Source organism: Vipera ursinii (genome assembly GCF_947247035.1).
Source record: "Vipera ursinii genome assembly, chromosome: 1".
Taxonomy (NCBI): Eukaryota; Metazoa; Chordata; class Lepidosauria; order Squamata; family Viperidae; genus Vipera; species Vipera ursinii.
The window spans coordinates 204666959-204679701 of NC_139512.1; the positions used below are offsets into that span (position 1 = coordinate 204666959).

The 12743-nt window shown below is 42.2% G+C and overlaps 1 protein-coding gene across 5 annotated transcripts in view; it reads left to right on the forward strand.

Moving 5' to 3' along the window:
* The window catches only part of GPCPD1 (glycerophosphocholine phosphodiesterase 1), a 57028-nt gene that overhangs the window by 39218 nt on the left and 5067 nt on the right, over nucleotides 1-12743 (forward strand). For 3 of the 5 annotated variants that reach the window (XM_083349305.1, XM_083349306.1, XM_083349307.1), the window contains 3 exons: nucleotides 3222-3358; nucleotides 4255-4390; nucleotides 4761-4921. In XM_083349305.1, the coding sequence (XP_083205431.1) occupies nucleotides 3222-3358; nucleotides 4255-4390; nucleotides 4761-4921 (434 nt within the window). Of the gene's footprint in view, nucleotides 1-3221; nucleotides 3359-4254; nucleotides 4391-4760; nucleotides 4922-5560; nucleotides 5663-6365; nucleotides 6379-12743 lie in introns of those variants that run through there. The other 2 variants (XR_014490813.1, XR_014490812.1) reach the window with 2 other exon arrangements.

Sequence of the window (12743 nt, forward strand, 5' to 3'; positions counted from 1 at the left end):
GATCATTCACCAGCGCGACCAATGCCGTCTCCGTGCTGTATCCGGGCCTGAAACCCGATTGGTACGGGTCCAGATAATCAGTTTCCTCCAGGAACAGAGGAAGCTGATGCGCCACCACACTCTCAACAACCTTCGCCAAGAAGCAAAGGTTGGAGACTGGACGATAGTTATTTAAAACAGCTGGGTCCAGGGCAGGCTTCTTGAGGTGAGGTCTCACCACTGCCTCCTTCAAGGCGGCAGGGAAGACACCCTCTTTCAAAGAAGCAGTTATTACTGCCTGGAACCAGCCTCGTGTCTCCTCCCGTGCCGCATAAACTAGCCAGGAGGGGCACGGATCCAACAAACTGGTGGTGGTGCTCAGCCTCCCCATGATCCTGTCCACATCATCAGGGGAAACAGGATCGAACTCAGTCCAGATAACATGCTCAAGACCGTCCGATTCCGAGCTCAAGCAAAGAGATATAAGGTTCAGATGGGAGATCCCAGCTGGGCTGAGCTTCATGTATGATGGCAAAAGGTACTGTTTGGGTACTGTGAAGCAAGCGCATGATTTTTACAACAATGTTTTAAAAGTAACCCCATCAACACTTCTGGAAGCTGTAGAGGGATCTGGAGAAGGAGAATGTCAAGAGGATGAAGATGGACAGATGGACGAGAAGGGTACAGGAGGAGATCAAGCTGCAACTCTTTTGGATGATCTTAGAGAACAGAGGGTGACGCGTGCTGCCTTAAAACGCTCAAAAAAGACTAAAAAATAAGACCAGTAGAAATCTATGGAACTTCCACAATATACTTATAGTCAAGTGGTAGTTGGGTTTTTAAGAGTTTTGGGACGTTATGTATGGTAACAGAATTTTCAATTTGGAATTAATGGATAATTAACTATAGAGGAAGAGGAAGAAAGTTTTGTGGGTTAATGCGGGTTAATTTGTGTAAGAATTATCTATTATAGCCTATTTTGGCTAGAGAGGTTAATAGGGATAGGTGCTTGTGGTGTGTAAGTGAGAATATGTCTAGGTAATAGTGAATTGTGGAAGAACATAGATGGGAATGAAGTTAGTTTTCTTTTATTTTAGTTTATATATATTTAGTATTGTTAAGGATTGGCTTACTCTATATAAGCTAGAGAGTGATGGATTTTAGAGTTTATAATTGTTAGTATATGATTGTTTATGATTGCTTTTTAGATATATACCTTGTATTTTGCTCTGGGAAGTCGGGGGGGGAGGGGGGGAGGAGGGGAAGTAGAGGGGGGGGTAGGGGAGGGAGGAGGGAGAGGGGGAGGGGGGGAGATAGGGGGGAGGTAGGGAGGGGAGGAGGGAGGGGGAAGGGGGGTTTTTCAAAGGAAAATTGTATTTTAAAACTTTTCAATAAAAAAAAAAAAGACCGTCCGATTCCTCCATGTCAGACTCTGCCCAGTCAGAGTCCAGACCGGTCCGGATCTGAGCGATTTTGTCCGCCAGATGATGACTAAACTCCTCGGCTCGTCCCCGTAAGGGATCCTCCCTCACCTCCTGATTAAGGAGGGAGCGAGTTACCCTAAACAGGGCGGCCAGGCGATTATCTGCGGATGCGATGAGGGCAGCGAAGTAGTTAGACTTTGCCGTCCTTATCGCCTCAAGATAAGACCTTATAAAGGTTCTTAACTGCAATCGGTCAGATTCGGATCGGCTGGACCTCCAACCGCTCTCTAGACCCCGTCTCTGACACTTCATCTCCCGGAGCTCCGCAGAGAAGCACGGAGCCCAGCGAGATCTGCGCCGGGTCAGAGGTCGCAAGGGTACAACACAGTCAAGTGCCCCGGCGGCCGCCCTTTCCCAGGCATCCACCAGGGCATCGACTGGGCTGTGGGTAAGGGTGATGGGTATAGACCCAAGCGCCCTCTGGAACCGTTCTGGGTCCATTAGGCGCCTGGGGCGGAACCACCTGGTCGGTTCCGCAGCCCAGCGGCGGGGGGTGGCATAACGGAAGACCAGCCGCAGGAGATAATGATCTGACCATGACAGGGGAACAATGGTTGGTGAACCCCCTCCCAGATCATCCAACCACTGTCCAGACAGGAACACCAGGTCGAGAGTATGATCCCCCACATGAGTCGGGCCCTCAATAACTTGGGTCAGGCCCATGGCTATCATGGAGGCCATGAACTCCCGAGCTAACTCAGACGACCCTCCCAGTGAAGGCAGGCTGAAGTCACCCAGAACTATAAGCCTGGGGAACTCCACCGCCAACCCTGAGAGAGTGTCGAGCAGCTCGGGCAGGGCTGTTGCCACACAGCTGGGCGCCAGGTATGTGAGCAACAAGCCCAACTGAGCCCGAGGACCACATCTCAAGAGGAGGGATTCACTCCCGGCCATCTGGACAATGGTGGTCTCCCGCGGACATAAAGTCTCCCGGACAACCACCGCCACCCCACCACCCCTGCCCTGAGCCCGTGGCTGGTGTAGCACACGGAAACCTGGAGGGCATAACTCGGTCAGAGGAACCCCTCCCTCCGAGCCCAACCAAGTCTCCGTAATGCACACCAGATCCGCACATTCCTCCTCAATCAAATCATGAATGAGGGGAGCCTTGTTAACGAAGATATTCTTGTAAGATGAAAAAATGACTTGGAGATATGCCATCTGTCCGTGTTCCAGGTAAAAATTCAGCATTGGCTATTGACTAATTCCATACTACACAATGTTTATATAGAGAGAAAGGGAAATCTCCCAAATATTCATCTGCTGATTTGACCTTCAATTGTAAAATAACTATTCTATACTGTACAGTGAAACCTCTGTACAAGACCATTTTGTGGCAAGAAGTGTCTTTTATGACCAAATATTTATTAGGCTGATGAAATTCACTTCATATTGCTCTTATTTATGTTTTTTATATCATTTGCATTAGTATATATAATTTTACATAAACAAATGATGTAAATTGATGTAAGTGATACTAACATTTTGTCATTACCTAAATCTCATAAGTAACATTAATTGTCTGAACAAACCTTGAAAACAACTTCTCTAATATTTCAGGGTTAGAGCCTAAATGCAAATTTAGTCTCTTGTTCCTGAAGTCCATTAATTGGAGTTCCATTGAATTGAGATTTTGGTCCACTGATAACTTCAGTGAATGAGAGCCAAGTTATATATCAAAAGACATTGTCTAATCATGATCTAAATCCATGTCTCTCCATAAAACCTCATTAACCCTGTGGCTTTTATTTTTTGTAGGATGGTGTGTGGGATGGCAACCTTTCAACTTATTTTGACATGAACGTCTATCTAGATATAATTTTGAAGACTGTTCTGCTCAAAGCTGGAAAAAGGAGGATTATATTTTCTTCATTTGATGCAGATATATGCACAATGTGAGTTTAATGAAAATACTTTTAAGGGCCATTTCAATTAAGTAATTTTATCATAGAAATATTTTATATCAATAGAATGTAAAATAACTAGAAGATTCACATTCTCCCCCTCTTCCCCCAAATGCCAATAGAAAGAGACATGTGTCAACAATCCTTACATTACTATGCTTGAAATTTCTAAGCCAGGGAATAAGCGTATCTATTGCAGCATTGAGGATCCTAAATTAGTAGCCAGCCTGCCCAAAGATAATGGAGAATGTACTTCAGCAATTGTTGAAGGGCCATAAAATCCCCAGTTCCTATCCCTAAAGAAATTGAATTATTCTGAACCCCTCTTCTAAAATAAAAAGTATTTCCAAAATCCAGGAAAGTTACACATGTAGAAAATATTACCTAAATGTTTTTAAACAATGAAATCTTTATCTTTTTAAGAGCCCAAATAAAAATATTACAATAGACAAGTGGTATTTTAAACTGAATATTTCAAAAGAAACTCTTGTCAAAGGTAATGTTTCTACAGGTATAACTTTGCTGGATTTTGGTACTGGTTTTTTTATTAATATAAGAGAACTTCAAAATCACAATACTTTTTACTTGAGAAAAGGGATTCAGAATATTTCATATTCTTTACGAATTAGCAACTGGGGATTTTATGGCCTTCAACAATTGCTGGAGTACATTCCCCATTATCTTTGGTTAGGCAGGCTACTAAGGTGGCAGTCATAACTTCACTCTAATTTTCTTAATACTTGAACACTTTGTAAGATACTCCGTAGCCATTTTTATGTACTTAAGTGATATTAATTGTTCTAAATATTCTACATTGAGAAAAAAATGTTGTGTTATTAGAACCATACCGAAGATAATAAAAATGTTATCTTATTTTAATTTTCTAGGGTCAGACAAAAACAAAATAAGTATCCTATATTGTTCCTAACTCAAGGGAAATGTGATACTTACCCAGAACTCATGGATCTCAGATGCCGTACAACAGCGATTGCTACAAGTTTTGCACTCTTTGAAAATTTGCTGGTAAGTCATAAACCAATAAGACGATTTCATGGCAACTGTTTGGGATTTTTTTTCCCTGTCCATTGCTTGGACAGCACAGCAGTTTTGATCTCCAGATCTCCATTAAATACAGACCTAATCCTATTCTGCTGCATTTTAAAGCAACCACTCTCATAACCACTTCAGGGGGTTACAGATGAATATGTTTGTGTATTCTGAAGTGCTGCATAGACTGTTGACTATCATTTTTTCTCCTGAAAACTAAATACTGGAAGTGTACTGTAATGACTGCACAGTATCTTTATAAACATAATCACATGTAACATTTCTCATGCATTCAAATTGATCTTTGCATTGTACGTGTATTTAATGCTTCGTATTTCTTTTCCAGGGTATTAACGCACATGCTGAAGAGTTGCTGAAAACTCCATCGTATATTGACCATGCCATATCTAAAGGCTTAGTTGTCTTTTGCTGGGGAGACGAAGCAAACGACCCAGAGAACAGGAAGAAACTGAGGGAATACGGAGTTCATGGTCTGGTGTATGATAGGTATTACAACATCCTAACTATCACATGTAATTTATAGTGAACATTTAAACTGTTTGCATTTTTTGAGCTGGGCCCTATTATGACTGAACAGACTATAAATGGAAACAAATTTATTTCAGTATTTGTGTTCTTATTTAAGAATTAAGTTGATCAGTTGCATTTCTTCACCAGGTGATTGCTAATAAACTCAGGTGATCCAAATTACCCTCCATGCTTACATCTACTATGGCTCTTTATCCAGGCCTTCCGTGCGGGAGAATGAGAAATCTCACTTCATTGCACTTGCTATCTTATACCTTTGTTTTATTTTTTTTATTGATTTTATTATAATTTCTTTCTTTGATCATGGTGAACTGCCCAGAGTTATTGAAGAGTCTGACAGCATGCACATTTCATAAATTATTATTATTGTTGAGTGTTGGGCAGCATGAACGTTTAACAAGACATCATTATCATCCTGTTGCAGCCATGTCATCTGCACTTTCAGTTTTGAAACCAAATACTTAATATATAAGTCACTAATAGGAATGATGAACATACTTAATACAAAATAGTGTATGCAATTTTAACTGTATGCAAATGAGCAACCATCTTTGCCATGGTGTGAGTAGCGTATTGTAACAATTATACTTGCTTCAGGGTTCCCTGTTTAAAAGGAGGAAGGAAGAACGGATAAATGTACATGCACTTCTCATCACCAAACGTGCGGCAGATAGTCTGCATTTTATCTGCATCAGGCTGGTAATTAAATGAAACATTTGCCAAGGCCAAATTTATAGTTCTTTTCAATGTTGTATAAAATGATTTAGAAAGCAGCAGATCTAAAACATTTATTTCCAAATATGCATTTACATAGGACTAACTCCTAGCAACCCTGACTAATCTAGAAAAAAAAAGCTAAGCGGCATTAAAGCTGATTTGTACTTGGATGGGGGATTATCATGAATTCCTAAAGCAATAGATTATACTGGGAAGTCAAACAAATATTGCTGAATAAGTCATTTCTGCATTTTGGTCAGTAAATTACATGGGTGTGGTCATGTAGTCATCAGGAGTCAAGGGATTCTTTATATTTGTATATCTATATGGGACTCTAAATCCAGATCAGGTCATAGAAATTACTAGACTCTAAATCTATACCTTTTGGTAAGTATTTTCTCTGGATTCCCTTTCCAATACATCCAGCAACATGCAAAGCACTGTATGCATGAATCATTCCATGTCATTGAACAGTTAATTTCAGGCAGTCTATTTCTGTACTGAAACATGTGTTTGATCCATGTACAAAAACTTGTGTTCTGAGCCAAAGAGTTTTGAGTGGATTGAAGAAAGTGAGAAAAGGGCAAGGACATCAGTAATTAAGGGAAGGGAAGTTGAGAAGATGGGTATGGACTGTTTGAATAACCACAGCTGTCCATGAGCTTTTCTTTCATTTTGGCACTAGGACAAGATAAGGCACTGACTAGGACAATTAATTGGTGAGTGGAAAAGTACAAAGGCTGTGAAAAAGAAGGCGGGAACACAATGTACCAGCTTTACCCTGGTTGCAACTCAGAACAACCAGAATGGCTTAGGTGTTGATTCTGCGAAATTGCAGCCAATTCAGAACTGTTTGGCAAGTTTTCATTTCATGCACATCCCTACATTCTCTGAGGAAGATGCACTGAGGTTCATTGATAATAAATGATCAGTTACTTGGCTTTCATTATGTTGGTGAAGTATTTGAAAAAGTAGAACAGCTATTTCTGATTGCAACAAATTTCAAATAAAGTTTTTCATTTGCAGTCCCAAACCCAAATTTGAATTTTCATCATGCTAATGTATGTTGTGAATAACCACTTTATGTGGGGGAGGAGTGTTTACACTGCTTGCGAGGAGGGGGACAATAGCTGGCATTTGGCAAAAGGTGGAGGTGTACTAAACTTACAGGATGTTATGAATGTAATCAGTTTCAGAGAAAGATATCCCACGTGGCCTCACAGTTATGTCCCAAAAATCTAGTTGACCTTCAGCTTTCTAATTTCTGTTTTTTGAGCAGAATTTTCTCTATTTGAGATCAGGATAATAATGCTAAGGATATTCATTACATTCTTTTACTGAGCTGTTTTTATTTAAGGGTGTTTTTATTCCTTTGTAAATGATTCTGTCTTCCTCTGTGAAGAACAGTACAGAGACAGAACAATTCTATTTATCCGATTTGAGGTGTGGCTGTTGATGTGTCCTTCTGTGTGCTAATCGTTTGATCTTTATTTGGAAGGAACATTTTTAATTCTACAAAATAAACAGTCTGGTGCATTGTAGAATAGGCGTAGGCAAGATCATGGGTAAGAAGACTATAATGCCTTGCAAACTTTTGAGGATAGTGGAGGCAATGGGTCTGGAATGAATCAATCATTCTACAGAATAATCCATCTGTCAATCATTCTGGATGCCACAACATCTGCATCCCTGCCCTCTATATTGCTGTTCAGCTATTAAATACTCAAGACTTTAAATTTTAGCATACTTTTCCTGTGAGAATAGAAAACTAACCATCAGTCTTTTGGTTGACCAACCATTTAGTGCTTGTCCAAATGCAGTGGTTAACACTGACTCAAAGGCACACAAAAGTATAGCGTAAAATAGTGTTCAGATTTGGAAGACAAAACTAAATCATCTTATTAAGTATCACCATCCAGCAGTGATGTTCCTATCCATTGGTGTAAGATAAATAGGTAAGTCACCAAGTTATTCTGTATTATGTTAGTATTCCAAATTTATTTATTTATTATTTATTAATTTAATTTGTATACCGCCCTTCTCCCGAAGGACTCAGGGCGGTGAACAGGGCAATACATATTAAAAAACAAAATGTGGGTTATTATGCTGAAAGCACAATCCAGTTGATTATTAGCAAATTTATTTGAGTTTAGAATTGCTCCATAAGGATTCAGAAAAAGAATTGGCACATGTTAGAGCAGAGGTCTCCAACCTTTGGGGCACCAGGGCCGGGTTCCGTGGAAAGAGGTTTTTCCATGGACTGGAGAGGGGCCTGGTTACATGTACTACCTGCGTCCCCGCAGATGGAGCTTTGCTTGTTTGCGCGGTCCGGTTTCTGGCATGCCGTGGCCCAGTGCCAGTCCACAGACTGGGGTTTGGGGACCCCTGTGTTAGAGCACAGCAAGAAAAGAAATTTAAAGCCATACAAACAGCATATAACTAGTTCTTTTTTTAAAAAAAAAGCTAATTTGGAACACATTAGGACCAATAATTTACTTTTATTTATTTATTGTTGTTAGCTCCGAAGTCGTGTCCGACCCATCGCGACCCTATGGACAACGTTCCTCCAGGCCTTCCTGTCCTCTACCATCTTCTGGAGTCCATTTAAGCTCACGCCTACTGCTTCAGTGACTCCATCCAGCCACCTCATTCTCTGTCGTCCCCTTCTTCTCTTGCCCTCAATCTTTCCCAGCATTAGGCTCTTCTCCAGTGAGTCCTTCCTTCTCATTAGGTGGCCAAAGTATTTGAGTTTTAGCTTTAGGATCTGGCCTTCTAAAGAGCAGTCAGGGTTGATCTCCTCTAGGACTGACCGGTTTGATCGCCTGGCAGTCCAAGGGACTCGCAGGAGTCTTCTCCAGCACCATAGTTCAAAGGCCTCAATTCTTTGGCGCTCAGCCTTTTTTATGGTCCAACTTTCACTGCCATACATTGCAACTGGGAAGACCATAGCCTTGACTATACACGCTTTTGTTGACAGGGTGATGTCTCTGCTTTTTAGTGTGCTGTCTAGATTTGCCATGGCTTTCCTCCCGAGGAGCAAGCGTCTTTTAATTTCTTGGCTACAGTCCCCATCTGCAGTGAGCTTGGAGCCCAGGAAAATAAAATCTGTCACTACCTCCATTTCTTCCCCATCTATTTGCCAGGAATTGAGAGGGTCAGATGCCATGATCTTGATTTTTTAATGTTAAGTTTCAACCCAAGTTTTGCACTCTCCTTCTTCACCCGCAACAAGAGGCTCTTTAGTTCTTCTTCACTTTCTGCCATTAGAGTGGTATCATCTGCTTATCTTAGGTTGTTGATATTTCTTCCGGCAATCTTAATTCCAACTTTTGATTAATCTAGCCCTGCCTTTCTCATGATGTGCTCTGCATATAAGTTAAATAGGCAGGGCGACAGTATACAGCCTTGCCGGACTCCTTTCCCAATTTTGAACCAATCAGTGGTTCCGTGTCCAGTTCTCACTGTTGCTTCTTGGCCCACATATAGGTTTCTCAAGAGACAAATAAGATGGTCTGGTATGCCCATCTCTTTAAGAAGTTGCCACAGTTTGTTATGATCCACACAATCAAAGGCTTTAGCATAGTCAATGAAGCAGAAGTAGATGTTTTTCTGGAACTCTAGCTTTCTCCACGATCCAGCGTATGTTGGCAATTTGATCTCTAGTTCCTCTGCCTCTTCGAAATCCTGCCTGTACTTCTGGTAGTTCTCAATCCACATACCGCTGGAGTCTAGCTTGTAGGATTTTAAGCATAACTTTACTAGCATGAGAAATGAGTGCAATGGTGCGATAGTTTGAACATTTTTTGGCACTGCCTTTCTTTGGAATTGGAATGTAAACTGATCTTTTCCAATCCTGTGGCCACTGTTGAGTTTTCCAAATTTGCTGGCAAATTGAGTGTAGCACTTTTACTGCATCGTCTTTTAAGATTTTGAATAGCTCAGCTGGAATACTGTCACCTCCACTAGCTTTGTTGTTGCTCAGCTTTTCTAAGGCCCACTTCACTTCACATTCTAGGATGTCTGGCTCGAGGTCAGTGACCACCTTATTGTGATTATCAGGGACATTAAGCTCATTCTTGTATAGTTCATCTGTGTAATTTTGCCACCTCTTCTTAATCTCTTCTGCCTCTGTTAGGTCCCTGCCATTTTGGTCCTTTATCATGCCCATTTTTGCATTAAACGTTCCCATCATCTCTCCAATTTTCTTGAAAAGATCTCTGGTCCTCCCTATTCTATTGTTTTCTTCTATTTTTTTGCACTGTTCATTTAAATAATAAACCTTTATTGTCAAAATACAACATGTGTACATTGAGATTATCTGAGCCTCCCCCCGTGCTCTCTCCCCCCAACACATAGTGACAACAAACCCTCCATCCCACCACACTATGTGAACCAACTACACCACACACCGGCCTCCCATGTCAATTCTGCATAAGATTATGTCCCATTTAAAAGCCTAACAGCCCACGGATAAAAGCTATTTTTCAGCCTGTTGGTACGGCTGGCTATATTCCTATATCTCCTACCGGATGGTAGGAGAGTAAAGAGATACCGTCCAGGGTGTGAGTCGTCCCTGAGAATCTTCCTCACTCTTCCAAGGCAATGAGCCCTGGCGATGTCATCCAGTGGTGTCAGGGAACAGCCCACAATGTCTTGTGCTGTGCTCACTACCCTCTGTAATACTTTCCTATCCGCGGCTGTCAGACCAGCATACCAAACCACAATACCATACGAGAGGACGCTCTCTATAGTAGACCGGTAAAAGAGGGTCATTAGCCGTTGTTCTACCCTGTTCTTCCGCAAGACCCCAAGAAAGTGAAGCCTCTGTTGGGCCTTTCTAGCCACCTGGGTTGTGTTAACTTTCCAGGTCAGATCTTCACAGAGGTAGACTCCCAGAAATTTAAAGGAGGAAACTCTCTACACAGTTCTCTCCGATGTAAAGTGGGGCAGGTTCCTCCTTTTTTCTCCGGAAGTCTAACACCATCTCTTTCGTCTTGCCGATGTTTAGGTGCAAGTTGTTGTTACTACACCATATGGATAGTTTTTGTACCTCCGCCCTATATGCTGTCTCATCCCCACCTGTAATAAGACCCACCACTGTTGTATCATCTGCAAACTTGATTATCGCAGTGGATGGGTCAGATGATACACAATCATAAGTGTATAAAGAGTAGAGGTAGGGGCTAAGCACACAGCCCTGTGGCGTGCCGGTGCAAAGCTTCAGGGCGGTGGACATAGCAGAGCCGACCCTCACTGTTTGCAACCGATCCCTAAGAAAGTCTTGAATCCAATTGCAGATGGCGGGGGAGAATTTCAAGTCAGTCAGCTTCTCGATGAGAATGCTCGGCAAAATGGTGTTGAAAGCCGAGCTGTAGTCAACAAAAAGCATCCTGACGTAACTTCCAGGCTTCTCGAGATGACTTGCTACAGAATGTAAAGCAGTAGCTATGGCATCATCTGTCGACCTATTTCCCCTGTAGGCAAATTAATGTTTATCAAAGTCCAGTGGGAGGCATGCCCTAAGATGTTGGAGAACCAATCTTTCGAAGCATTTCATGACTACAGACGTTAATGCAATAGGTCTGTAGTCATTCAGGCACTCAACTGCAGTTTTCTTGGGGACTGGGACAATGGTAGCTGCTTTCAAGCACGATGGTACACATGCCGTTTGCAAGGAGATGTTAAAAATCCTTGTCAGGACCCCTGCTAATTGATCGGCACAATTCCTGACCACTATCCCCAGCACCCCATCTGGGCCTGCGGCTTTGCTGGGATTCACAGCCTTCAATACAGCTCTCACTTGGTGTTCACACAGGGTGAGTGGCTGAGAGTCAGAAGGCCGGCCAGCAAAGGCTACGGGGTCTGGTCTTTTAACCTCGTAGCGGGCAAAGAAGATATTCAGCTCCTCAGCCAACGAGGCATCGGTGTTTGCCATGCTCCTCGTGCTGCCCTTATAGTTGGTTAAGTGCTGCAGTCCCTGCCATACTTTCCTCGGATTGTTGTTTGCTAAATGGTTCTCCACCTTTTGTTTGTATTGTTGTTTTGCCATCCTAATGCCTCTTCTGAGATTTGCCCTGGCCTCTCTGTATCTGTCCCTGTCCCCCGCCTTAAAGGCAGAATCCCAGGCTCTCAGGAGTGTTTGTATCTCTGCAGTCATCCAGGGTTTACAGTTCCCGTAAACTCTAATTCACTTATCCGTTGTTACACTATCAGTGCATGTTCTAATATAAGAAGAGTACGGCATCTGTATATGAATTTAGATCTTGTTCTTCAAATATACTCCAGTCATTGGTTTCAAAGCAGTCCTGCAACTGACTGAGAGCACCCACTGGCCAGATTCTGACCCTTTTTGTGACTGCCTGAGTCCTTTTCCTGAGAGGAACATACTTTGGGCACAACAGGAGTGAAAGATGGTCAGATGTACCCAGGTGGGGGAGAGGGAAAGCTCTGTATGCCTGTTTCAGATTGGAATACACATGGTCCAAAGTGTTCTTCCCTCTGGTGGAAACTTGAACATACTGTACAAACTTAGGGAGAACTGTCTTCAGACAAGCTTGATTGAAGTCCCCAGCCACGACAAGAGCGCCCTCTGGGTGAGTTTGCTGCTGCCTGGTGATGACGTCATTTAAGAAGGCATTCTTATCTCTTCTAGCTATTCTCTAGAATTCTGCATTCAATTGGGCGTATCTTTCTTTTTCTCCCTTGCCTTTTGCTTCCCTCCTTTCCTCAGCTATTTGCAAAGCTTCCTCAGACAGCCATTTTGCTTTCTTGCATTTCTTTTTCTTTGGGATGGTTTTGGTTGCTACCTGTTGTACAATGTTGCAAACCTCTGTCCATAGTTCTTCAGGCACTCTGTCTATCAGATCTAATTCCTTAAATCTATTTGTCACCTCTACTGTATATTCAACAGGGATATGATTTAATTCATACCTGAGTGGCCTAGTGCTTTTCCCTACTTTCTTCAGTTTAAGCCTAAACTTTGCAACAAGAAGCTCATGGTCTGAGCCACAGTCAGCTCCTGGTCTTGTTTTTACCGACTGTATAGAGCTTCTCCATCTTTGGC